General features: G+C 35.7%; 2 protein-coding genes and 4 pseudogenes across 6 annotated transcripts; 2 read left to right on the forward strand and 4 right to left on the reverse strand.

Moving 5' to 3' along the window:
- Positions 1-383: 383 nt before the first annotated feature.
- Positions 384-14,396, reverse strand: LOC147387085 (microtubule-associated protein 70-5-like). Of its 2 annotated transcripts, none has more exons than XM_086420459.1 (11): positions 14,285-14,396; positions 3,391-3,476; positions 3,201-3,266; positions 2,942-3,112; positions 2,667-2,837; positions 2,426-2,581; positions 2,155-2,301; positions 1,664-1,735; positions 992-1,567; positions 773-916; positions 384-635 (listed from the first exon to the last, which is right to left on the reverse strand). In XM_086420459.1, the coding sequence occupies exons 1-10, from the start codon at positions 14,379-14,381 to the stop codon at positions 776-778; spliced, it is 1,683 nt and encodes a 560-aa protein (XP_086276585.1). In that variant the 5' UTR covers positions 14,382-14,396; the 3' UTR covers positions 384-635; positions 773-775. The 2 variants fall into 2 exon arrangements, with proteins under 2 accessions (XP_086276585.1, XP_086276584.1); XM_086420458.1 differs by lacking the exon at positions 14,285-14,396 and adding an exon at positions 4,647-4,998.
- On the reverse strand, positions 10,094-12,414 carry LOC147387086 (two-pore potassium channel 1-like; annotated as a pseudogene). The gene is made up of 3 exons (XR_015171204.1): positions 12,238-12,414; positions 10,612-11,694; positions 10,094-10,476 (listed from the first exon to the last, which is right to left on the reverse strand). The product of XR_015171204.1 is annotated as a two-pore potassium channel 1-like (transcript).
- A 686-nt stretch (positions 14,397-15,082) lies between the features above and the next one.
- Positions 15,083-17,103, reverse strand: LOC147387087 (two-pore potassium channel 1-like; annotated as a pseudogene). The gene is made up of 3 exons (XR_015171205.1): positions 16,969-17,103; positions 15,586-16,667; positions 15,083-15,443 (listed from the first exon to the last, which is right to left on the reverse strand). The product of XR_015171205.1 is annotated as a two-pore potassium channel 1-like (transcript).
- A 2,257-nt stretch (positions 17,104-19,360) lies between these two features.
- On the forward strand, positions 19,361-22,758 carry LOC147387088 (putative protein FAR1-RELATED SEQUENCE 10). Its single transcript, XM_086421242.1, has 4 exons — positions 19,361-19,475; positions 20,194-21,192; positions 21,281-21,724; positions 21,813-22,758. The coding sequence occupies exons 2-4, from the start codon at positions 20,200-20,202 to the stop codon at positions 22,458-22,460; spliced, it is 2,085 nt and encodes a 694-aa protein (XP_086277368.1). The 5' UTR covers positions 19,361-19,475; positions 20,194-20,199; the 3' UTR covers positions 22,461-22,758.
- A 296-nt stretch (positions 22,759-23,054) lies between these two features.
- On the reverse strand, positions 23,055-24,757 carry LOC147387089 (pectinesterase QRT1-like; annotated as a pseudogene). The gene is made up of 5 exons (XR_015171363.1): positions 24,281-24,757; positions 23,938-24,125; positions 23,633-23,836; positions 23,301-23,536; positions 23,055-23,202 (listed from the first exon to the last, which is right to left on the reverse strand). The product of XR_015171363.1 is annotated as a pectinesterase QRT1-like (transcript).
- A 1,658-nt stretch (positions 24,758-26,415) lies between these two features.
- LOC147387090 (5-epiaristolochene 1,3-dihydroxylase pseudogene) lies at positions 26,416-26,811 on the forward strand (annotated as a pseudogene).
- Positions 26,812-26,935: the final 124 nt, after the last annotated feature.

Here is a 26,935-nt window from a genome sequence, read left to right on the forward strand (position 1 = left end):
GTTAAAACAAAAGATGGTTGCTTTCTTTTTTTGTGTCTAAGCAACCCAATCTTTTTTATAATGTTAGATTAATGTTTGTTAAGTCTTGAGAATACATGAGTTACTAGTCATGGAAAATGAATAGGTGTTTCTTTCTTTTTGTGACAAGAAATACCATTTTGTTGTAAAATTCTATAGTTCTTGTGGTGTTTCCACAAGAGGTTCTCTCAATTAAGACGAGTAATGTTTGATAATGGCATATTCCCGAGTTATTTCAAGCATGATGGGTCACCTCACCATTTGATTTGTAGGCCTAAACGGTGGTGGATGGCCAATTGACAAAACAGTACTTGAGTTTCAAGATATAATAGAGACCATGGATGAAAATTTGAAGCACAACTACATAGGATAGATCCAAGCAATGTTTTATTGCCATTAATTTGTCACAGGAAGAAGAAAAGTTGACACCCAATTTGTACAAAATTCTTATTCCCCCTTTTCTCTCCGAGACAAAACAAATTATTCACACAAGACCACAACTCAACCTTCCCCATAAGTACAGATGAAACACCCAAGAAAAGAATGATGAAGCAATTACTTCTGGAATAAACTTCAACTTCTCAGACTCATTTGAGTTTCAAGATGCTTACACAGTCCTACACATCGACAACCATGAAAAAGGTAAGGAATGACAACTTATGTAGTCACGCTCCTTTGAATCGTTAGAAAAGAGATTAACAGGACAACCAAATCTAAATGAAAGAAATAATGGGTTTAAAGAGCAAAACTTTACCTTTTAGATGAGTGTGTTTTTCATCTTTTGTTTGCTATCTTCCACCTTAGCTAATACAACTTCCTTTTCTTTAGCTGCTCTCTTAAGCTTCTTTGATTCTATTTTCACGGCCTTAGTAAGAGCATCCACCTTCCTCACAAGCATCTGCATAGGAATTGAAGCTCATTAACTGAAAAGAAAAACAGATATATAGAAATTACGGATTAGTGTTTCTTTTACCTTCCTTTCCTCATCTTTAGCATTCAAAGTTCCATCTTTCTCCTCAAGCAATTTTCTTAAACTGATGACCTCTCTCTGTAACCTATCGTACAGAAACCCCGAAACTAAGTCTTCACTGCCAACATCTGTACTACTTCCCTTATGTTGAGCATCCACAACGTGGTCGCCCCTGGGCTTTGTTTCTCCCGGAACCGCAGCCTCACTCTCAATATACTCGTAAACATTCACATTAGAGTTTGCCTTCACTTCCGCGTTCTCCTTTCCAGAACTATCAAGCACTTTACTTCTAGATGCCCATAAACTCTTTCTTAGCATATTTTCTCCACCAATATATTTCATTTTCAAGCTACTCACTCGTTTCAGTTGTCTGGCCCCATTGGCTGTTTCAGTCCCCACATTTGGCTGCTGTAGTGGAGAAATTTTATTCATACAAACTGAGCCCCTAGGCTGTGACGTTGATCTCTTTATGAGTCCAGAATTATTTAGGAATCCCAACACATGATTGGACTTGTCAGTTTGTTGGGACACATGCTTTAAGCCTTCTTCCAATGTATTCAGCCTCAATCTCAATTTATCCTGAAGAAATGGCGAGAATTTTACAATAACAAAGGTTGTCTAGTGGTTTGTGGTCAAAGAAGAATGTTATTGGATGATAAATTGTTATATTTATACCTTGAGCTGTGCTTCAGCCTTAGCTGTTCTTTCTGAGACCGCTAGCTTATCCTTCAATCGTTGTATCTCTGTCTACAAATACAAGAGGCATAATTCATATAATAAATGTAATGTGGGTTCATCTTATGATCTCTTATGTCTTTTGGGTTTCTTAAATGGGTTATGATGCAATTGTCGGGTTTACTTGGTTTGAACTTTGAACTATTATTGTAAATATATAATATCTGAAGAATTTCAATGTGTAGCAAATCTTTGGGATAAGACTCTGACGATGAATATGATGATTCTATTGATGTTTTTAAACTTGCATGAAGAGCTGCGTCTTTTGAGTCTTCTTGTTAGAGAAAAATAGTACTGAAAGGAGGTTGTGCCCATGAAATGGTGGGACAAATTAGGTGATATTTTGGCATTTTTTCACATTTTGACATAGAGTATGGACATAGAAAATGCACAACATATGGCTTTCGATATTTCCAAAGAGAGAGAAATACCTGCAAGAACCTCCTTTCTTCAAGCCATTGCTTAACAGGCATTACTTTATCGTTCTCATCTTTCCACTCATTAGCCACCACAGTTGCAACTCGATTTGCTGAAACTTTAGCCCGAGCTAGCTCTCTCTCCAGAATTCTCTTATCCTCCTAGAAAATTGTCGAAGTCTAGGATTAGTAGTGATCAAAAGATTGTGTTCCCGCTCTAGATATTATTAACCTTCTGAGCTAAAATAAACCAATTCAACTAATCAAATAATAACAGAATTCTTACATATAATTCAGAAATCTGACGGCGATAGTCACGTACAGCATTCGCAGCAGCCCCACCTGCTAGAATGGACTCCTCAAGTTCCTGAATGGTTTGGCTAAGTTTCTCAACTTCAATAACTTTTTGCCGGTTAGTTTTGTCAAGGATACGATTCTCTTCCTGCATCGTCATTGGCGGGCTTATTCAAATTGAGCGAACAACAAAAAACATTAACCACAAGAAAACAAGTTGGGAGGAACCATGCCTGGCAGATCTCGATCTGTCTCTTCAACTCTAAGTTCTGGTTTTGAACCTCCTCGACTATTAAAGCCCGTTCCAAAGCACTTCTTAAAATCCGTTCTGCTTCAAGAAGAGCCGACTCTTTTGACTTATTGAGACGTTCCAAAGCCTTCTTATCCTCTTGTAGTGATGCTATCTGAAAAAGGGTAAAAGTAAAAGAGAGCGATTGCTATATGAGCATTCAACCATGATTTTCATCTTATGCAAAGGGTTTTAATGATATTATTTGCTTGATCGCACCTCATGTTTATACATTTTGATGTCAGCCTCAAGAGGTGCAATAACAGCCTCAACAGGAACAAAATCCTCATCCTTTAGATTTGCATGCACCCTTCTAAGTGTTGATTCCGCGGCAAATTGTGCAGCAAATGCCTCTTTCTTCTCATTTGTTAGTTTCTTTACTTCAAGATTCTGTAATAAAATGTACATGGACTACCAAAATCAGTACCTTACTTAAAAAAATGGAGTTTGAAGAATTCTAACTAAGAAAGTAACGCACCTTTTGTTCAAGAAGATCTTCGTTGGTTCTAAGCTTCTTGTCCAACTTATTCAGTTCATTGCTAAGCTGGAAAACAGAAGTAAGATTACAATATTATGTTTGCTTGATTTATGCGTCTAGTAGGATATCAGATGATACAGAGATATGAGTGTGTGTGTGTGCGCGCGCGCTTGTGAATCTACTTCAGTACCTCTTCTACTGCCTTATCTTTCAGAACTTCAGTCACTCTCAAAGCCTTAATTTCACCATGGGCAACTCCAAGCTCACGATCCTTTTCTGGAATTGAAGTTCAAGACAAGATCAAAAAAATTTCATATGAGACACTGAAATGGAAGTTCCAAGCAAACGGACCTTATTATGTCTTGGGTAAACCAAATGAAATATATGAAAACCACAAAGATATGCTCAAATTTTCCTCCACTTCTAATGATTTCCTATTTGATATCTTATTTCCATTAACAAACAAAAATTATATAAATCGAAGTAAAACATAGTCAATTCTATTAAGAAGAAAAAAAAAATAAACCAATAATTCAGTTTAACTTAGAACAAAACTCAACAACTTAATAAACCAAATGAAAAGAAGCCTAGTTTAGTACAAAATAAAAATAAAATCATAATGCAAATAACTTTGAACAAAATTCAGCATCTTGGCAAAACAAAACAATAGAAAGAACCACAAGAAACCCAATATTCCAACAAAACTTAGAGCAATACCCCACATCTTACGTCAAAAGAACCACAAACACAATTAAAATAAAAGCCAGTATGGCACAAAACCATGCAACTAAGGGTCTGTTTGTTACAGATTTCAACTTCTGCTTCAGGATTCTATGTCTAGGAGAAGCAGAAGCTCAGAGTCTGGGAAGCTACTTCCAGGAGAATCTTATTTGTTACAGAAGCTGACGAAAAAGTAGTAGAAAGAAGTCGAATTGCTTCTGTTGTTTAATCGATGAGTTAAGAAGAATGTCGGGTGAAATCGTCATTTCACCCCCATACATTTTTCGGTGTTGGCTTCTATAAGTAGCTCTTTGGCGAAAGCAGCTCCAGAGCAAGGCTTCTCAAAAAAGCAGTTTTGGGTTCCCCGCAAAAGCTGTTGAAGCAGAAGCCGTTACCAACAAACATGCTTTTCTGGCTCAAATCCCAAAAAGCCGTAACAAACAGACCCTAAGTAATTCTACCAAACTTAGAACATTAAAAACCAAAATCAATAAACAGAACCACCAGAAATCCAGTAAACTTCAAAATGATTCCTACTAAATAATCTTACTAAACTTAGAACAAAACTCCAAATCTTAGCAAACTAAACTGGAAAACAAAAGAAACCCATTACGCCTTCTGAAGAAAGCTGAAAACTTTGTACAGAAGATTGCATAAAGAGCTAAGCTAACACTCCAAAAACAACAAAAGAAACAAACAAAAACCATAGAGAAAAAGCATATAAACCTTTAAGCTGGCTCTGCAAGCGATTGAGTTCTAACACAACAGGGTCTGAGGGAGCAAGAAACAGCTCTTCTCCATCTAATTCTTCCAAATCCATCATTGTTTTGTGCTTGAAAATGCAGAGAAAATAAACCCAAAAACCAAAAGATTGATTTTTGGAGGAATATAAGATATGGGTTTTGTGAGAGAGAGTCCATCCTTTAAAGGAATTGACCGCAAAGAGTGGGAGAGCTTTTCCTTGCTGTGAAGCGAAAACGAAAAGCACAGAAGCCGGCGAAGCCGGCTCTGTTTGAAAGTAACCGTTACTCAATTTTCCCTCTCTCTCTCTCTCTCTAAAATCTAAAACAAAATCTTGTAAAAACTAACAATATTATCTTAAAGGGTAGAAATCATTCTTTTTCAACGGCTCTGATCGATTGTGACTTACTTGATTATAAGTAAATTATGCTACTATGCAAGCATTTTATTACGAGTCGTAGTGATAATTTTACGCCCTCCTCTAACATATGCCCCAATCACAGAATTGTAGATCATTTACGTTGAGATACACAAGAAAAATATTCATGATTATGCGTATTTCGAGGGGAATGACCTACAGTTCTATTAGTGGGTATATGTTAGAGGGGGCATAGAAAATCATTTCTCTTTTATTATTGTAAAAAAAATGCTTCTCCATCAATCACGATCGTCCAACTCATTGACTCTTAAAATAACCCTCGGGCATGAATGACTCTTCCCCCACCCCTTCGTTTCAATGGCTTGATTCACAAGGTACGATACTGAGGCCTTGTTATAAGAAGAAATTTTCTTGAAAATGTTTGGAGAGATCAGAGTTAATTCTAGTGATCAAAGACATACGTCATTGAAGCCATGAATGATTACAAGAGCAATAACATGTGCCCATTAAATCATAATTGACCATTTGGAACTATTATAAATGATGTAACATATGATCATAAAAGGAGAACCACGATCGAAGGTAGTGGAGGCCCACCACATTTCTTAATCAACCCCATGATCAACGGGGACATGGATGAAGTCGTAAGAGACACAAATATAAAATTAATAAAAAAATATTAAATTTATTTAAATGTATATATCATCCTGTAAAAAATTCAATAATTTATAAAATTATGATTGACTTAATCGTTAGAGTGTATTTCATAAGGTCATAAGTCACTCACGTGAAGCATTTAGGAAGTAAGAATTGAATAAAAGAAAGAAAAAAAAAAAAAAAAACTTACACAGCCATTGATTGAAAATGATCCGTATGTCAAATTTCCAGACGATATATAGAACGCTACATTCATTTTTTAAAACGAGACGTCTCAAATGTATCGAAAAACTCATCCGAGATAACTCGATATCTGACATGGACGAAACACAAAACAAAGTTTTAAAATTGTGATTTAGATTGATCAACTTGAATTTGGTTATTGCAACTTTCAATAATTTTAAACAGATTTGAACATTCATATTCAATAGATCATATTAATTTGCATTTATCTTTTTATTGGGAAACCTGTTTTTAATTGATTAGTAACTCCATGATAGTGGGGATCGAACTTAGGTCTATGGTGTCATTATCCAAAGGCTTTTACCAAATTTAAGCTAGCTGGCACCATCTAATTTTCCTTCTGTAAATAATCATACTTTTGTATATCAGCCTAGAAAGCTCACCTAATATAAATAACTAACGTTTCTGCAAAAATCTTATTTGTATAAGGTTAACATTGGTATTAAGTATTAATATGAAAATAATAATTTTTTATGTCCCCTCTAGCATACGCCCTAATTACAAAACCGTAGATCATTTGCCTCGGGATAAGTAAAATCATAAATCTTTTTCTTCTGTATCCCGAGACAAATGATCTACGATTCTATGATCGGGGTGTATGTTAGAAGGGGAAGTCAAATTATCACAACTCTTAATAGTATCTGTCACTTTTTTTTTTTGATAACTAGTCATCCTTATAGATAACGGATCCGGCTCGTATTTAGACTTTTCCTAATCCATAGACCATGGTCTTGTCCAAGGATTAGTCTCGGGGTACGTGCAACACTTGCACATCACACGCACCAAGTAAGTGAGAGTATGTCCTCACAGGTAGCCCTCGAGGAATAATTGCTCATACTAGGTATCGAACTCACAGCCAACAAACATTAACGGCCTAATGATCCAAAATTGCCATTGCGCGAACCCCTCAAGATTTTTTAGTTACTATTACAATCTGATAATTTTTAAAAGAAAATTAATTATAGAAATCATGTAAAACTTGAAGAACTCGAGCTTAAAAGCAATTGTTCCAAGGAAATGTTGGGATATCTCTGACTCCCTTGAATGAATCAAAATTTTTTTTTTGACATACTTTTGTGATCAAAGTATCACACCAACCTACTTTGAGTAAAGTTTACGCGCTAAAAATTAATCAAATTGGTAACTTCTAACTGTTAGATTAAATAATTTTTTCCGTCAAATTCAAATATTTGGGATGATACGTTGACGATAATAGATTAAAATAAAATATTTTGTTAGGTGAAAATTAAGAAAAATAAAAGATAATTACAACTTTTGCTCCTGTCATGATCTCTCTGTTGATGAAAACTCTTGTTTAGAAATAATTCAATAGCTTAAACTTTAAACATGCCTTAAACCATGGTTTTATGAAAGTCACTCAAAGAGATCAAAACAAAGAAAGTGGCAGGTAAGGGATTGACAACTATAGAAAAAATAGAACAAAGCGACAAGTCTACATCTTTGCTTGGAAGTCTAGCATAAAAATATTGGAATGTAGACCTCTTCCATGTATATCTCTCTCTTTGAATTCTTGGCCAATTGGCAGAAACTAAGTTATATTGTATTTTGGTAAGGCGACAAAGGGAAGACTCCACCACCTCACCTACACCTCTACTTGAATTTAGACAAAGACCATTACAAAACCCTCAAAACATCAAAAGATTCAAAGGGTTTGTTGATTAAAGTTTGGGCATTGGTCCCTTAATGGGTTTCCCACTAACAAAATTTTGAAAGTGATATAGAACTAAAATCAAGCTTAGGTGTCTTAATTGAATGGTTCTTATTAGCTTGAGTAGGTAAGTTCTGAATTATGAGTTTCTGATTATTAAGTACTAAAATATTCAACCTTAACAATTGTCTAAAACTTGACTATATCATATATGTGTATGAGTCCCATTTAGGAAATATCTTAAGGTTCAATTTAACCTGAATAGACGATCACTGCCTCATCCATGATCAATCTTTTCGACCTTGGTTTCGTTGGAGGAGCAAGTTAGAAAAATTGAGAAATAGAACCATTTGATTTGATTTGATTTGATTTGTTCTCAGTAGTCATGAGATGATCATCTTGTTAAGTGTAGTATTATCCGCCTCTGTTTTTCGGGTGTCACATGCTCACGTACTATGTCCCAATTCAACTTGTAACCCTCTTATTATATTCATAGTTGCACCCTTCCCCATCAGATCAGTCTTTTGGGGTACATGATCGTCAATAGATATCAGAAACTACGTTCGTTTAGATCACGGGTTCAAGTCTCTTTGAAGGAATTTTCCACCTTTATAGGTGAGAGGGAGTGCTTAATATTCATAGTGGCACCTTTCCCCATCAGATCAGTCTTTTGGGGTAAATGGTTGTCAGCGCATCTTAGGGTGATCCCTTTGTCGATGGATGCTCCTATTACAATCATAGTTTTTGAAAGATGAGAATCAACTATGTAGCATCTACTATTGTATATGCTATTAGTCCGATCCTTTGTAGGAACTACCCGTAATAACAAACTTTCAAAATAGATCTATTTATCATAAAGAGAGTCGTTGTTCCTGACCCCGCTTCGCTTTATTGTTATTTGAACAAAAAGATCCCAATAAACTTTTGTAGTTTAAGTTACAGGGTTGCAAATGGATCAGGCAAGCTCAAGGACGGCCATGGGACCCAACAAGTTAGGTTTAACCTATCTTAGCCAATCGCAGGTCTGAAAAATCGTGGTCCATGACATGCCCAAGGACATGTTATAAAGTTACAATATTTTTACATAAATCCAGAAATTTTCTGGGTTTTCTGTGATTATTTGGGCTTGCATGGGACCCCTGTTTTGGAATATCTTGGGTGATCCCACTGGTTGTCAATCAGCAATAGAGAACATATATTTATTTGGGATTCAAAGCTTTATATTGAATGAATCTTTTTAAAGTTGCTATGGCCACACCAACTGTGAGCAAATCTTCGGTGATTTACATAGAAATTAGTGTGGCATTAACAAAAGTTGGTGTGGCAATAGTAGTGTTTTTTTTTTTTTTGTGTGGTCAAACTGATCTTATATGGTTTAATGATTCATTTTTTCTGGTTTTTGCCTGATGAAACTTCAGTCCCACATTGCCTAGCAGAGGAATTCAAGAGAATCTCATATATGGTTATTAAGAGAGAGATTAGTAAAAACTTCTTGAAAAACAAGTCAATGATGTCAGCTCGATTAACACAACCTAACCATTGAGGATCAATTTTTCGGAAAATAAATGAAACGGCCAGGATTACTTCGTTTTTCAGTCCTTAATGATTAAGGCACAGATTTCCAACCAATAGACACAAAAATGATCTACTTAATTTCGAAGTATCAGATTTTGATTCTTCATTCCTCAATTTGAACAGAAATTATTGAATTCCTGATCAACTTAGTTCTATTCTTATACGATAATAATAAAGTGGCCATGGTTTACGACATTGAAGTTTAATCTGCCACGAAATGCGTTCATAAGGTGAATGCAGCAAAAATGAGTACATGAAGATGGATGTGTACATTACAATGTAGACAATGACGATGATCTATCAATCCATCTCTACCCAAGTAAGTTGTAATAGGTACACTAGAGTTCATGTAACGATGATGGTGTGTCCGGTTGTGACTCCCTTAATGAGCACTATCGATATTTTGAGAGGGTGAGTATATGAGCTTATTAGTATGCCAGTATCAGATGGGATTCTGATTCTTGGCATTGTTGTCCAAACCAGATTTCCTACGATGAACACCTTGTTGTGGACCCAAGATATGTGCCTCTGACCTTTGTAGACATATAAGAAGAAAGCTGAGGCCATGTTACCGAGATGATCTCTTTATACTCAAAATGTGACAATGGGGGTTGGATTCTATGATCTCTTTGTAATATTTTTCTATTACTTGTGCTAATACCAGTTTCCCCTTTGTTCTGAATTCTTTGTATAGTATTCGAGGGAACCACTATAACAGTGCTCGCTTCCTCTCTTGCTACACGGCCGATGTCTTGTGCTGTCCAAATTTTTCTTCAACAATTGACTACTCTTTTCGTTTTGTAAATAAGGTAAAAGAAGGATGGAAAATTGTTCCATAAGTAATAAGGCTTAGGTGAAAAACTACAAACTTAATGTAAACATGAAAAGAAAAAGCTAAAGATTGGCAACTATAACAAGAAAGTAGAGCCTTGATAACTATGAGCAAACCAAGTATCCTTGTTTTGTACGGTTTACATGGAATTTATGTGCAAGAGTCCTTGATCCATAGAAGGCATATGGAAATTACTTCTTTTTTTTTTTTCAAGGAAAGTTAATTCTACCAAACGAGTTCGTGGATACATTCATTGTGCAAAGTTACCATTTACTGACCTCTCCAACATGGAGACAATCAGTTCTCCGGTTCAGAGGACTGAGCAAGCATTATATCAGATGCTGACAATGTTCCTGACTGATCAACATCCAGATCCTCAAACTCCTCCATCACAAGTGCAACATCTTCTTGGCTGATCTTCCCCATTTCTTTGAGCTTATATATCACGAATTCAGCAGCGCTGTAGAAATTAAGTCAAATACACGAGCATTAAAGGACTTAATTATGTATAAGAGATTTAAAGACAACACATTCAAACACTAAGGATGGTTTTAGTTTAAGCTTATTTGTTCAAAGCAAAGGAAACGCAACTTACCTCACAGTCCCATCGTCATCAAGATCTGCTGCTTCAAGATCTACGGACGTCATCCTTCGTTTGAGAACCCAATTGACCAGACCTTGTTGTCTCCTCTCAGTGGTCAGCTCAGCAAGGTAGAGAAAAAATTGAGCTAAACAGATTGTACTAGTCAGTATCCAGAAAATAGCAAAGATACGCCCCACTTTGGTCGAGAAGCTCTTATCCCCATAACCCAAAGTTGTGATGGTGGAACAAACACAATAAAAGGCATCAATAAGATCCAAATTCTCAACTCTAAATAAAAAGATTGTTCCGACAATTATAATCATCAAAAGAAGGCCCAACGTCACAATAAATTTGTATTCCACTTTCTTAGCTTTTACTTCCTTGAGAATCTCATTTTCACCAACTTGTTGATTCATGTGTAGGGCTTTAACAAGCAACAATTCTTGCTTTTCTACGAGATAGTCCGCCGACTTACTGAGAATTAACCCAATAAGAGCCATTCCCGTAAAGACAAAAGCACAAGCAAGCAGTTTGGTGGTGACGCTATTGGGAACAAGGTCTCCATATCCAACAGTGGTCATTGTAACTATACAGAAATAAACGGCATCGAGAATCCCATTTGTTTTCTCACCGCTGATTTGATCCGTAACATGGTAGAAACAAAGAGTACCAATGCCAAGGTAGACGACCAAAAACAAGGCTACCGTTTAAAACTAGGATTGAGTTTTGCAAAATGGACTCGGTAGGTGGAGGCAAGGCATCATCCTTCTTTTCTAGGGGAACTAAGTCTATAGGAGCACTTCTACAACGACGAAATCTTCTTTTCTTGAGAGTGTTCTTTTGATTGGATTGAGGGGAAGGAATCAATAACTCAGAAAGCAAGGGTTGTTTTGCATCACCATTATTATGGGCCATTTTATGATTAAAGCTGAGATTTCACTTAGAGGAGAATCCTTGGCTTTACAAGCTTGTAAGTAACAATATATAACATTCTTCAAACTTTAAACAGAAACCCATTTCTTGGAGGAGATTGTTGTCAACTGGGTTATGTTTGTAACCTGGGATCCATAGTTCTTTAATGAAATCTTCTTATATCTATCCAAAAAAAAAAAAACCAACAAGTCAATAACAAAGCCCATATTAAAGCTGAGATTTCACTTAGAGGAGAATCTTTGCCTTTACAATATTGTAAGTAACAATATAGAACATTCTCCAAACTTTAAACAGAAACCCATTTCTTGGAGAAGATTGTTCTTAAATGGGTTATCGTTGTCACCTTGAATCCATTAGTTCTTTAATGAAATCTTCTTAAAAACAATAACAACAAGTCAATAACAAAGCCCATATTTTTTTTATTTATTGTTTTTTGGAAGGTAATCGTGAAGTTGGGTTCTAAAGGGAGTCGAACCTAAGACGTAGGAACACTTTCCACACGACGAAAATAGATAGATTCTGAAAATCAATATTTCAATTGTTTAGTATGTTATAAGTTACCCATTTCAAGAACAATAAAAACCCATTATTTATTCCAAGGTTTTAAAAAAAATTAAAAATTAAAAAAAGATGGTTACAGAGGAGAAGTGGTTGAGGAAAGATTGTAACAGCGGAGAAAGGGCTGAGGAGAGAGTTTTGGATTACCTGAGAATTTTAATTCGTGATTCCACAACTGGTTGTGTTAGGTAATTATGAAGCTTTTTTTTTTAAGAGAATCCTCTCCACTAGAAAACCTGGAAAATCAGATCTGATAGGACCTATTTAGTTTCCCCCTATTGCCACACTGACTATTCCGTATTGCACACCAATCATAGAATCCATTAAAGTAAAATTCGTTAAGGAGAATCTTGTTTGTTATAAAAGTTCACGATTGTTTGTTATAAAAGAAGAAATAGTGGAAAGAGGTCAAATTGATTCTCGTGTTTAATTGACGAGTTAAGAAGAATGAGGGGGTGAAATCATCATTTCATCGTCATATGATCTTCTCAAACTTTTGTTTACCCTTAACTGGTGTAGTCTAATTAATTTTATTTATTTATCTATTATAATTAAAAATTGGTGTGGCTAGGAAAGTTCCCTTCTTCACGGGCATCCGTAGAATTACTAATCATGGGATCCACCATTTTCTCATCAATTATAAGATATCAACATCATTGCTACCAATTTTAATGAGAGTGGATCCTCTGTAGTACTTTTTCTTTGCAGTTTCTTATAACAGATTTCACCGATTGAGGGAGCGCCACAGCATAAAGATGCACACATCCAATTGTTAAACACATTGGAGTTGGGATCGTCGACTTTCAAACCATTGATTAGGTTTAGAAATTTTTATTTTTTATTCCAAATCTGATCTACACCGTGATCCTCACATGTTTGAGGTGTTTATTTTTCTTTTCAACCTTTAATTCTATGGTATTTAAAATTTACTATACGGAACTACTGGAAAGAGTACTACAGAGAATCCACTCCCGACTTTAATACAAATACATCTTGAATATGAGGATGCCGACATGAATTTATTTTATACAGTTACAAGTAGATTGTGACAAATGCCATATCCCTAGCTGAGTTAGTGTTGAGTGGAGGCAAATCAAGTTTCAAGTCATTTGTGTTTCCCAACTCAGTAATTGGGTGATAAAAGTCAACTCATCCATATTAGGATCTAACTCTAATCAAGTAATAAGCAGTCAACCCAATTCCAACTCATTCCAAGGTTGGGCTTCCTAGGTTCATGTTGAGCCCAACTTGACATAGTTACCATTAAACCCAAGTTTATTCATGTAATGTCTTAGATATCCATTATGTATTTTGAGAAATTTTAATTAATGATTAAATTTGATCATTTAAAAATAATTTAAAAAAAATGATTTTTGAAAAAAAAAAAAAAATCTAAGAACATCATTAAATTCGTTCAAAAAATTATGTAAAATATACAATAAATTTGTAAAAATCAGAAACCAGGACATAGACTTTTTAAACGAACTTAAAAAATAATATTTAAAACTTAAGATTATTATAAATACCACCCTTATTAGATATTTACAGACTTTACATTCTATTCTACAAGAACAAACTATAATCCTAACCTCCTTAGAATTAGAAGCATTGATTCGAAAATCATAAAGTGGGATTCAAGACTCGACGAAAGAGAAGAAAATATTCGTTTTGTTGAGGACTTCACGTCGATCCAAGTAGATAGCGTGTTCGTGGGAGAGGAAGACTGGAAAGTGAATAAAGAAGACCTTTGGGACTAGATCTTAGAATTATTGTATCGTAGAAGACGCATTTGAGATAGGAACTCCTCCAATCTATCCTTTACTTACTATTATTTTTGAAAAATTGTTTTACATCAAGAGCTAGATTTGAGTTTCAAATTAAGGCTAACATTCTTCAAAACCATGCATGATTAGATAGTTTAAATTCATTGAACTTGTTTTAGATTTGTAAATCTTCGGAGGATAAAAAATGAGTAGATCTACTAATTATAGTGATCATCAATGGTTTAGAAAACTATAGAAGGATTGTGGATATTTTGGGGCGAAAACAGAGAAGATAAACAACATTGCATAAAAAATAACACCTTATGAAGAATGCAGAAAACTTTGTACAAATGATTGCATAAAAAGCTAAGCCAACACTCCAAAAACAACAAAAGAAACATATAAAACCCATAGAAAAGAAGCAGATAAACCTTTAAGTTGGTTCTGCAACCGATTGAGTTCTAACACAACAGGGTCTGAGGAAGCAAGAAACAACTCTTCTTCATCTAATTCCTCCAAATCCACCATTGTCTCGTGCTTGAAAATACAGAGAACTTAAACCCACAAACCAAAAGATTGATTTTTGGAGGACTATAAGATATGGGTTCTGTGAGAGAGAGTCCATCCTTTAAAGGACTTAATCGCAAAGAGCGGGAGAGGTTTCCCTTGCTGTGAAGTGAAAACGAAAAGCACAACTTAGAAGCTGGCTCTCTATGAAAGTAACAGTTACTCAATTTTCCCTCCTCACTCTCTTTCTCTCTAAATCTATAACAAAATCTTGTAAAAACAAACAAGGTTATCTTAAATGATAGAAATCATTTTTTTCAATGACTGAAAGATGGTTACTTGCTTGATTATCAGTAACTTATGGTACAATGCAAGCATTTTATTACTGTAAAAAATGCTGCTCCATCTATCAGATCATCCAATTCATTGACTCTTAAGATAACCCTCGGGCGTGAAGCATATATAGCCTCTTTCGTCTCAATGGTTTGATGCGATATTGGAGGTTGGATTCTATGATCTCTTTGTAATATTTTTCTATTGATTGTGCTAATACAATTTCCCCTTTGTTCTGAATTCTTTGTATATTATTAGAGGGAACCACTATAACAGTGCTCACTTCCTCTCTTGCTACATGGCACTATGTATTGCAAATTTAATGTATACATGTAAAGAAAAAGCAGAAGATCGGCAACTATAACAAGAAAGTAGAGCATTGACAACTATGAGCAAACCAAATATCATTGTTATGTATGTTTTACGAGGAATTTACATGTAAGAGTCCTTGATCCATAGAAGGCATATAGAAATTACTTCTTTTTTTTTTTTTCTGTCAAGGAAAGTTAATTCTACTAAACGGCTTTGTGGATACATTCATTGTGCAAAGTTACCATTCACTACTAACCTCTCCGACATGGAGACAATCAGTTCTCTGGCTGAGAGGACTGAGCAAGCATTAGATCAGATGCTGACAATGTTCCAGACTGATCAACATCGAGATCCTCAAACTCCTCCATCACAAGTGCAACATCTTCTTGGCTGATCTTCCCCATTTCTTTGAGCTTATATATCACGAATTCAGCAGCACTGTAGAAATTAAGTCAAATACATGAGCATTAAAGGACTTAACTATGCATAAGAGATCTAAAGATGAGAAACAACACTGTCAGACACTAAGGATGGTTTCAGTTTATGTTTTGTTGCTCAAAGCAAAGGAAACACAACTTACCTTACAGTCCCATCATCATCCATATCCGCTGCCTCAAGATCTACGTGTGTAATCCTTCGGTTGAGAACCCATTTGACCAGCTCTTGTTGTCTCAATTCGGTGGTCAGCTCAGCAAGATAAGAAAAAACTGAGCTAAACATACTGTACTGGTCAATATCCAGAAAACAGCAAAGATACGCCCCACTTCAGTTGAGAAGCTCTTATCCCCATAACCCAAAGTTGTGATGGTGGAACAAACACAATAAAAGGCATCAACAAGATCCAAATTCTCAACTCTAGATAAAAAGATTGTTCCGACAATTATAAGCACCGAAAGAAGGCTCAAGGTCACAATAAATTTGTATTTCACTTTCTTCGCTTCTACTTCCTTGAGAATCTCATTTCACCAACTTGTTGATTCACGTGTAGGGCTTTAACAAGCAACAATTCTTGCTTTTCTACTAGATAGTCTGCCGACTTACTGAGAATGAGCCCAATAAGAGCCATTCCCGTAAAAACAAAAGCACAGGCAAGTAGTTTAGCGGCAACGCTATCAGGTACAAGGTCTCCATATCCAACAGTGGTCATTGTAACTATACAGAAATAAACGGCATCGAGAATCCCATTTGTTTTCTCACCCCTAATTTGATCCTTAACAAGGTAGAAACATAGAGTACCAACGCCAAGGTAGACGACCAAAAACAAGGCTACTCGTGTAAAACTAGGATTGAGTTTTGCGAAAATGGATTCAGTAGGTGGAGGTAAAACATCATCCTTCTTTTCTAGGGGAATAAATTCTATAGGGGCACTTCTACAACGACGAAATCTTCTTCTCTTGATAGTGTTCTTTTGGTTGGATTGAGGAGAAGGATCTAATAACCCAGAAAGCAAGGGTACTTTTGCATCACCATTATTATAGGCCATTTTATGATTAAAGCTGAGATTTCACTTACAGGAGAATCTTTGGCTTTACAAGCTAGTAAGTAACAATAGATAACATTCTCCAAACTTTAAACAGAAACCCATTTCTTGGAGGAGATTGTTCTTAAATGGGTCATGGTTGTAATCTTGGATCCATAGTCTCTAATGAAATCTTCTTATATCTATAAAAAATAAAACCAAGAACAGCAACAAAGCCCATATCAATTAGCTTGTATGTCATACATTGAAATAAATTTGTACAAATATAAACTTATAGTTCTGCAAATCTACATGATCATAGAGAGATTCTGAAAATCAATATTTCAATTGGTTTGTATGTTATAATAATTGGAATAAAGAAGAAAATACCCATTTCAAGAACAATAAAAAAACACAATTTGTTTCAAGTGAAAATATTAAAAAAAGAAAAGAAAAATGAAACTGTTGCAGCGGAGAAGGGTTGAAGAGAGAGATTTGGATCACCTGAGAATGCTAATTAGTGATTCCACAGTCGGTTGCGTTAGCAAATTTGGAAGCTTTAGAGAGAATCGCTTAAAGTTCTTTTTCAGACTTCCAGAGACTCCTCCAAGATCTCATCCCATATGACAAGCTCCATGTTATTTATTATTTAAGAGAGATTCTACTTGGCACACCAACTTTTACTTACGACACACCTATCCTTCCCAAACCAAAGATATTTTGGCTTTCCCAAAAGAGACCGACTAGTTGCACACCAACCCTAAAAAATAACATTTTTTATAACATCTATTTCTACCTACTAATTGCAATTCATTATCAATGACGTTAAGATTTAGGAATATTCACCTTCTCGTGACTTCGTCTTTTCTGCTCATGTAAATTGTAAACATACTTGTTATACAGCAAAATATTTCTTACAAAAATTATTGAACTAACAACAATTTATGGGAGCTTGGTTGAAGAAGAAGAAAAATAAACAAAAATCAAAAGAGTGCAATACTTTTATTTTTATTTTGAGTGCAATCATCCAAATAGAGTGCAAGGGGAAAATTTTAAGTACTGGAGTGAAAATACATGTTTTGAGAATTAAAATGAACAATGTACTAGACTTAAAATTTGTCATATTCAACGCACAAAAGTGAGGTTCACCCATTTAACTATCTAAATATAATTTGGTATGTTATAAGGGAAAATTCAAACACAAAGAAGTCTCCCTTCCCCTATTGCCGGATTTACTATTCAGTATTGCACACCAATCGTAGAATTAAGAATAATTATGAGTTGGGTTATGTTGACTCAAGAATGACTCAAAAAATAACAATAATTCGATCCGACGATGTAAGCATAATATCCAATTGTTGGGATTTTTTTATATATCTCATTAACAAATCCCGATAACAATTGTCTGATTTTGTGTTTGCATGGTCAAGATCATGTTTATTTGTTAAAAATAAAAATTGAGATTTGTCAACTCGTGATTTTTTGACTCAAAATTTTCACTCGGTCTACACGCGACTGACATGGCAAGGGCATAGAACATAGATCTTTTTGCTTCAGGACACACAAGGAAAAAAGATCAACAATTATATGCCCTTACCACATCAGCCGAGTAAAGACCGAGAGAAAAATTTCGGGTCAAAAATCATTAGTGCTAATTTGATTAACTGATATGTTATAATAAAGACTTGGTGTGGATATAGAGATTCTCTTCTTCAAGGGTGCATCCATAGAATTAGATCTTCATTCTTATTTGGTCAACCATAAGATATCAACATCATTGGTAGCAACTTTAATAAAAATATATTCCCAATATCATGGTGCCGACATGAATTTATTTGTCCATTTAGATTTAATTTCCTACATCATAGGTGAGTTAGCATTGAGTCAAGGTCTAATCAAACTAACCGAACTGAGTTTCAAGTCAGTTAACTCGATCATATTAGGATCTAAGTCAAACTAAGTTACAAAGCACTCAAACCAAGTCCAACCATCCCAGGGTTGTTCTTTATTGTCTGAACATTAGTTAAAACCCAACCCAAATTCAGGTCTGGGCCAAAATCCCAATCTAAGCCTAACTCAAGTCCAAAATTTACAAGGAAGCCCGAAAAATTGTATTTTGGGTTTGAGTTGGAATACGTCGAAAATCCATGAAGTTCAAAGTCCCAATGGCACGTCAACATATATAAGGACTCATAATCCCCTTCCCCTCTTCCCACTAGGGCTTAAACGGGTTGAGATCAAGTCGGATATGAGTATGTCCATATCCATATTTGAATTTTTTTTTTTTTAATCCAGATTCATATCTGGACCCAAATCTGAATCTTGATTCGGGTCCTACTAGCTTTCGAATTTTATTTTCATTAAATCCATATTCAGATCTGATTTGATCTGATCAAATAATTTATTCAGGTCGAATAATGTTTAATTGTTCAAGATTATTTCAAATAAAATAAAATAAATATGGTTAACTAGTGACTTCAACTCAAGATCTTTCCATTTTAAAGGGAGGTCTTGACCACTATACCTAACCGTTATTGGTCTATAAAAGATAGTTTAAAAAAATATAAAAATACAAATTGCAAAGTAATATGTTATTCTGATATTGACGGCTATAAGGATGGATCTGTATCTGATCCGAATCTAAATCGAGTCAAGAGACATTAACTCATATCCAAACATATTTTAATTCAGATATACTTGAAGGAACCAAACCTGCTAAATTTGGATTCGAATCACTTGGATTTCGGATAAAATCCGTCCCATTTTAAACCCTACTCCCGATCCACTCCTTTGTAGCTGGTTTAGGCCTCATTTTAACTGGGCTTGGGTTAAACCTATGGTCCAATGGACAAACAGTCACAGCCCACGGTCAGGGATTTGGGAAGTGATGTAGTCAGGCGCATTCAAGCAGAACAGAAGCGACTTGAAGTGATATTGCCAGGCCGAAATGTCTGCAAGTGCTGAAACGTGAGAGAAGCTGCGAGAACGAAGAAGAATGGAAAGCTAAAAGGGTGAGCTTCTCTTTTTTTCTCTTCTACCTCTGTAAGATTGGGTGTTTGAGTTTTCATTAATTACGTCATTGAGGTTTCTCTGTTAATTTTTCTCAATTACAAAGCGCAAATGTTAGGGTTCTTGTTTGATTCAATCATCATTTTGGGAAAAATTGAAACTTGGTGGCACAAGTGTTAGGGTTTTTGTTTGAATCAATCAAAATTTTGGGAAAAATTGAAACTTGGTGGCACATATGTTAGGGTTTTTGTTTGAATCAATCAAAATTTTGGGAAAAATTGAAACTTGGTGGCACAAATGTTAGGATTTTTGTTTGAAACTTTGAATCAATTAACATTTTGGGAAAAATTGAAAGTTGGTGGCATAAATGTCAGGGTTTTTGTTTGAATCAATCAACATTTTGGGGGAAAAAATTGAAACTTGGTCGCCTACACATGCTCAATCAAGCTTATTATTGTTCTTGCATCCAAAAAGATCAAACTTGTATAATTGGTGCATATGAAAACCTAGTTTTTTTGCTTGGATTCATCTGTCTGCCCTTTTGTTCAGACAAGTATCCACACTCCCTAAAATGTTTCTAAATCTTCTAGCCAAACACACTTTGAATTTTACTTATTTTTTATTTCCGAATTATTATTCTATCTGATATGAACTTCTATACATTTTTTGGATTTGGGTATTTTTATTTGAAAACTGTTTTTTGGATTTATATGGTTTAAGTTAAAAATGGCAACAACGAAATCGCCAAACGGCATCAACTGCTGGATCCGAAGGCAACAATGCCCGTGTGGAGAGCGCAAATGTTATATTAGATTTGAAGAAGGAAAGAGAGAAGAAGCATTGTTGACAGAATGCACGATTGTTACTTGTGTCGATGCCTCTCCTCCTTACGTAGGACAGACGTTCGAAACCGATGATGAAGCCTTTGAATACTACAGCAACTTTGCTAGGAAGAATGGGTTTGCTATAAGGAGGGAAAGCTCAAGGAGTAACGAGGATCGGGGAGTTTATTCAAGAGTTTTGGTTTGTCATCGTTATGGTCCTGAACGGATTAGAAGAAGACCAGGCAAACCAGAGCGCAAAAGAGATCGAAAAACATCAGTATGTGGATGTGAAGGTAGAATGTACATCCTAAAGAAGTTTGTCGGAGGTGCTATTCGATGGTATGTTAAGCAATTTCATAATGATCATAATCACGAGTTGTTGAAAGACGACCAAGTACGTCTTCTTCCTGCTTATCGTAAGATTCCAGACGCAGACCGAGAACGCATTTTATTACTCTATAAGGCTGGGTGTTCCGTGCGCCATATAATGAAGGTTTTGGAATTAGAGAAGGGAGGCGACCCAGAGCAATTGTCATTTATAGAGAGGGATGTGAGAAACTTTGTTCAGTCTTATAAGAAAGTTGATCGTGAAAATGATGTATCGGAGCTTCTCAACGTTTGCAAGACATTAAAAGAGAGAGACACCGACTTTGTTTATGATTTCACAATGAATGAGAATGCCAAGCTTGAAAACATTGCTTGGTCGTATGGGGACTCTATTCGTGCGTATAAGACTTTTGGTGATGTAGTTTCTTTTGATGCCACATATCGTGAGATCAGTTATGATAGGCTTCTTGGAGTTTGGTTTGGTATAGACAATAAAGGCAAAACCATCTTCTTTGGCTGCGTTCTCTTACGAGATGAAACGTCTCAATCCTTTGCATGGGCTTTACAGGTTGGCGTGCAGTGTCGCATATCTTCATTTTATATGTACACTATTTTTTTTTTTTTGGGGAGGGGCTTATAATATTCTCTTTATACAGGTTTTTCTTCGATTTATGCAAGGAAGAGGTCCGCAGACGATTCTAACTGATCTAGATTTGGGGCTTAGAGATGCTATGACAAGAGTGCTGCCGCATACCAAGCATGTTATTTGTATAGGGCACATTGTTTCGAAACTATCAAGTTGGTTCTCTTTTCCACTTGGATCACGATATGAAGAATTTAGGACCGAGTTCGATAGATTGTATAATTTGGAAACTAGAAAGGATTTCGAGTTTCAGTGGAATCAGATGGTTGCTAGGTTCGGACTTGGTTCAAATAAACACCTCACTTTACTCTTTTCCCACCGTGCATCATGGGCACTACCCTACATAAGAGGTTATTTTCTTGCTCAAATGACGTCAAAAGAATATTTGCAGTCCATAGATGCATTCTTGAAAGGAATCTTGAGTGTGCAAATGAGTTTGGAGAGCTTTTTTGAACAGGTATTTTTAGGTACTTTTTAGGACTTAGATTCTTTTCAGTAAGATTTCCCACATTGTGATTGTAGGATTTGTTTTGGATTCTGTGTAGGTGGGTATTGTTGCCAATTCTAGAAATCAAGCAGGAGATGAAGAAGTGATCAAAGACGTTCATATTAAAACATCCATGCCCATTGAAGAACATGCTTCCAACATTCTTACGCCTTATGCCTTCAATTTGTTACAAAATGAAATTGTGTTATCCGTGCAATGTGCGGCATTTGAAACTGCTGATGGATCATATATTGTGCGACACCACAAGAAGATAGATGGAGGGCATGTTGTGAGTTGGATTCCAAAAGATGAGAAAATATGTTGTTCTTGCAAAGAATTTGAAGTCTCAGGAATATTATGTAGACATTCACTTAGGGTACTTGCTTCGAAGAACTATTTCCACATTCCAGAAAAATATTTGCCTATTCGATGGCGAAGAGAGAGCTCAATGGTTCAAAACAATATTGATGGATGGTCTCAATCATTTCAATCCCTCACTTCAACTTTATTTGCAGAGTCATCAATTACAAAAGAGCGTGTTGATTATGTACATAGAGAACTCACAAGGATCCTTAACCATGTTAGAAACATGGTGGCTAGTGATGGAAATACTTTGAATTTAGAGTCCAGTCCACCAATGGATGCTAGAACGAATGATGTTGCAAATGGTACTGAATGCAACTCCGCATGGAACTCTATTCAATAAAGACTGATGGAAACCCAAAAGAGATGAAGTTTAAAGCTATAATGACGCAGCCCAAAATAAAAAGGTCTTTGGTATCTCTTAGTGACCATCATTTTCTCTTGTACCACATCAAAAGGTTTGTTTAGTGTAGGTGTATATTAATCACTCTTTGCACATTTTCTTTAAGAAGAAGATGGATTTTCTTGTATATTTGGGACTAGCATCTGCTTAAGAGATTGCACGTGGTTGTTGTTTGTCTGTAAATCAGTAAATGTACTCCAAAGATATGCACTGTCAACTAATTTTAGTATGGTCGACACCTAACATGTTAATACTTGATTCCATGAATGAAAGATTCATTACTGATGCTGTTATGCCAATTTTTTCTTAAAACACATATATTTTGGAAACTTGTGAAGACTTGTTTATATCAAATTTGATCGTTGTCAAGGTTTTATCGACACACACACACACACACACACAAAGTCGATCTAATTCTCTAAGACTTGTATTAGATTTTCTGACACATTGATCACTATTTTGAAGTTGGCTTGAATCACAAGACTTTGTCTTTGAATTCTGAAGTTTCAAAAAAAAAACACAAGAAGATAAGAATTAAAGTCGTAACCATTGATCTCCATCTATGAAATTCCTGTCCAGAAAAGGCCTTGCTTCCTCATAGGAGAATGATTTTGCCCATGGTACCCGTTTCGTCGAATCAGCTCCTCTACCCTTACATTGGTATTCCCCAAACCACACAGTCCTGTAGATTCTAAACTTTAAGCTTTATTCCCATTTAATATCCTTCTCAAGAACAACACATGAACAATCTCTTCGAGAACTATGAGAAGAGATTCTTACCTTCTCCTTGACGGGTCTCCCCAATCGCTCCAACCCATAGGATTTATAATACCATCCAAATCACAGTAAGAATAGACCGCTCTTGAATAGTTGCCCCAAGCTCTTCCCAAGTATACCGTCCCAGTCCCATTCACCGTACAGTTTACGAACGAAAACCCAGTATTCTCCCCTGCAGAATTCCTATGTGAAGCCGCAATTGCTCCAGATCTTTTAGCCTTTGAACGAAGAATGCACTCCTGGATCTCATGACACCTTTTAATATCAGAAAATCAAAAAGACTTTAACAAACCAAAGAAAATTTTCTATGTTTCTCTAGATTTATATCTCTTTACCTCATAGAGAGATCTTGCATTACCAAAAATGAAGTCGATAGATCCTTGGATGTAACATTGGTAGAAGTAATGTGTTCCGCTTAGGTCTAAAAGGGTGTCCTGTGAACCGAGAATCTTGACTCTAAAGAACATCGATTTGTCTCCTGCAACTCTCAATGCGACCGCTTGCATCCCTATCCCCCCGGGCACTGCTTCTACTGTGTTCTGCGACCATCACATGAACTTATATAAACAATCTTGACCCAATGACTAATATATTTTAATTTAGCTCTAAATACGAGGAACCCAAACCATCTACGTGTTACCTTAATAGTGATTCCTGCTGCACAGAAGTAATTGGATTCGATGTTGACTGTAGATGTATTGAAGGTCCCTGTCTCCTTCCCATTGGAATCTCTATCAGAAGCTTTGGTATGCCAAGAGATCACTGTTTTGGACTTTTCCTTCAATAAATGAAACATAAGGCTTGGTTATTGGAACAACTACCCTTTCTCTGTCATATAGAGGGACAAAAAAATTATCATTAAAAATGAGAAATATTAGACCAAAAATCATCGAAAACATGAAAGTGGGTGAGAAGTCTTTCTTAATAGTTAACATGAAAATCAGATCGATAGTAAATTAGTTGTCGAATTCAATAATACTGACTTGTAAACACCTGGAAGAATCAAAATCTTAGCCCTCCGTGTGTTATGAAGTGGAACCAAATCGACCCCTCCTTGAACAGTAGTGGAATCTCCCATCCCATCCTTATCTACGATGATAACTCGATTATTACTTTCTGTATCAAACAATATCAACTTCTCGTAGTAGTCCTCCATTCTGATTCCTATATCCTTCCAAGTAATAAAATTCGCCGTCGAAGGTTCTTCTCCTGCATATATGCTCAATTGGGTACTAAGAAAAACAATCAAAATCACCATAAAAAGATGAAACTTTGAAGAATTCATGGCTTTTTTGCTGAATTTCCTTTGTGGGTATTTTGGATTTTGGGGTGTAGATAATAAATGGGGAAGCTTGTTCATCTATTTCAGTTCTCTTGAGGTTTAAAGGGTAGATGAAAGTGTTTTAAAGAGAAGAAGAATTAAAACTGAGAGAGAGAGAGAGAGAGAGAGAGATTGTGTTTGGAGGGGAAAGACCAGTGATGACACGTGTACAAGTTTTATTTGATTTTAATGTGAAGATGGTGGTAGTTATTAAACCACTTAACGGTTATGTTTCAGCTGAAACTGAAGACCCGCCATTTAATTCAAAATGACAAAAAGACCCTTGCCCTTCTCCGAATTAGACAAAACCATACCCCTCTACAATTTGGCGATTATTGATTATTCCCCCCCCTGTATTTTCAAAATGATGATATGCCCCTTGTCCTTGGTCTTAGTTAATAGACTAAGAAAGATTAACGGAAATGCCCTCGCTTCAACTTATAACACTTAAAACCCTTATTTTTCCAATCAAAACAAATCATTTTCAACCTCTTAGGTAAATAAAATTCTTTGTCTGTCCTATTGTTTAACTTAAAGATTTTATCTACTTCACAACCTTCAAAAAAAAATAAAAATATTTACCATCAACATTAACCTTCAAACCTAAAGGGCAAGAAAGGAATTTTGAAGTAAAAGATGATGAAACTTTAGATTAAAAATCAAGGGCTTTTTATGAAGAGTTAGGCCAAGGTTGAAAATGATGTTCAATAGCTCATTCCAAGGATCCAAAATTTTCTTTTTGATGTTAGGACTTGGTTGAAAATTTTGTAAGATTGAAATTGACAAAAATAATGATTATTTTGGTCATTATTTTAAAATTATTTGACATTATTTTTGTAAGAAATATTGAGTTCAAGGGTCATCAATTTTCCATGCGCTAATATCACATATTATTTCATTTATAATGATGGACTTGGAGATCTCTAATTCCATGTTCAGATTGAGAGAAGTAAAAAGGAAAGAAACTCATTAAGAGAAGAGACAAGTAATTCAAATTCTCTCCCTCATGTTTCGATTAACCGGAGAGAAATTGGGATAGCTTGAGAATTTTATAATGTCTTAAAAGAGGTCTAACAGCATAGTTGAAATTATAAAATATTTTAAAAGTATTTCTCTACAATTCTCTCCAAATCTCTCAATTTTTTTTGAGAGAAACAAAACTCACCTCTCCCTCCTTCCCTCCCTCTTTAACAATCCAAAAAAGGGAAATGGAAAGAAACTCATTTATTTTCCTTTCTCTTCTCTCCATTTCTCTCAATCGAAAGGCAGCTTACAAGATCACGATCTAAACTAATCGAATTTTAAACAATTCAATGTCAACTTATGGATGCCTCTGTTATCGTTTATTTTAGAGAGTTGTTATTGCCACACCAACTTTTACTAATGCCGCACCAATTCCTATGTAAATCGCCAAAGAGTTGTACACAATTGGTGTGGTGTTAGTAAAAGTTGGTGTGGCAATAATAACTCTCTTATTTATTTTTATCATCTATTGATTCTGAACTTCTTGTTGTTTTTCATTTCTTTTATTATCCTCAATATCAAATACAATAATCCCATCCTTAATATATTAAAGCTTAGATCACCAAAAACCCAATAAAGAAAATATAAGTTACTTTAAGATTGAAGGAGGCCAATAAGATTCCAAAAACACAAAAAAAAAAAGAAAAAAATACAAATGATCCAAGCTACTGAACTACCATGTCACCATGAGAAATACTCCACATTCAACAGCCGTCCATCCGTCCGATCCTCATCAAAGTGCCCCGCACAGCAAAGAAGCTAAAACAATCTGCAATGGCTTCAACTCAACTCAAGGAGGATCATGGATCAACAACTACTCAAATCTCATGGGTTGCTCTATTTCTTTCCCTACTCTTCTTAATCAAGATTTCTAGATTGAGAAGCAAGAAACAAACATCAGAAAGGATCCCTCCCGGGCCCACTAAACTTCCAATCATTGGAGATATGATCCAGCTGATGGGTCCAGCACCCCATCGCTTGCTCGCTGGTTTAGCACAAAAGCATGGGCCAATCATTCATTTAAAGCTCAGCTCTGTATCAACCATAGTCATCTCCTCTGCTGAACGTGCCAAGGAAATCATGAAGACCCATGATGTCATCTTTGCTAGCCGGCCTAAGGTTGTTGCCGCTAAGCTCTTATGCTATAACTATAACCATTTCACAAGATGAAATTTCTGGCTCCCTTCCTAGTCATTCCAAAGAAAGTCTCTAATTGACTTCTCGAGCCTTGCTTCATGCTTAGAAGCATGAAAAATTGGAATAGGAAGCAAACTGGAATACTTGCTAGGGTACT

This window comes from Akebia trifoliata, chromosome 13 (genome assembly GCF_017979445.1).
Source record: "Akebia trifoliata isolate Shusen 1 chromosome 13, ASM1797944v1, whole genome shotgun sequence".
In the NCBI taxonomy this organism is placed as follows: Eukaryota; Viridiplantae; Streptophyta; class Magnoliopsida; order Ranunculales; family Lardizabalaceae; genus Akebia; species Akebia trifoliata.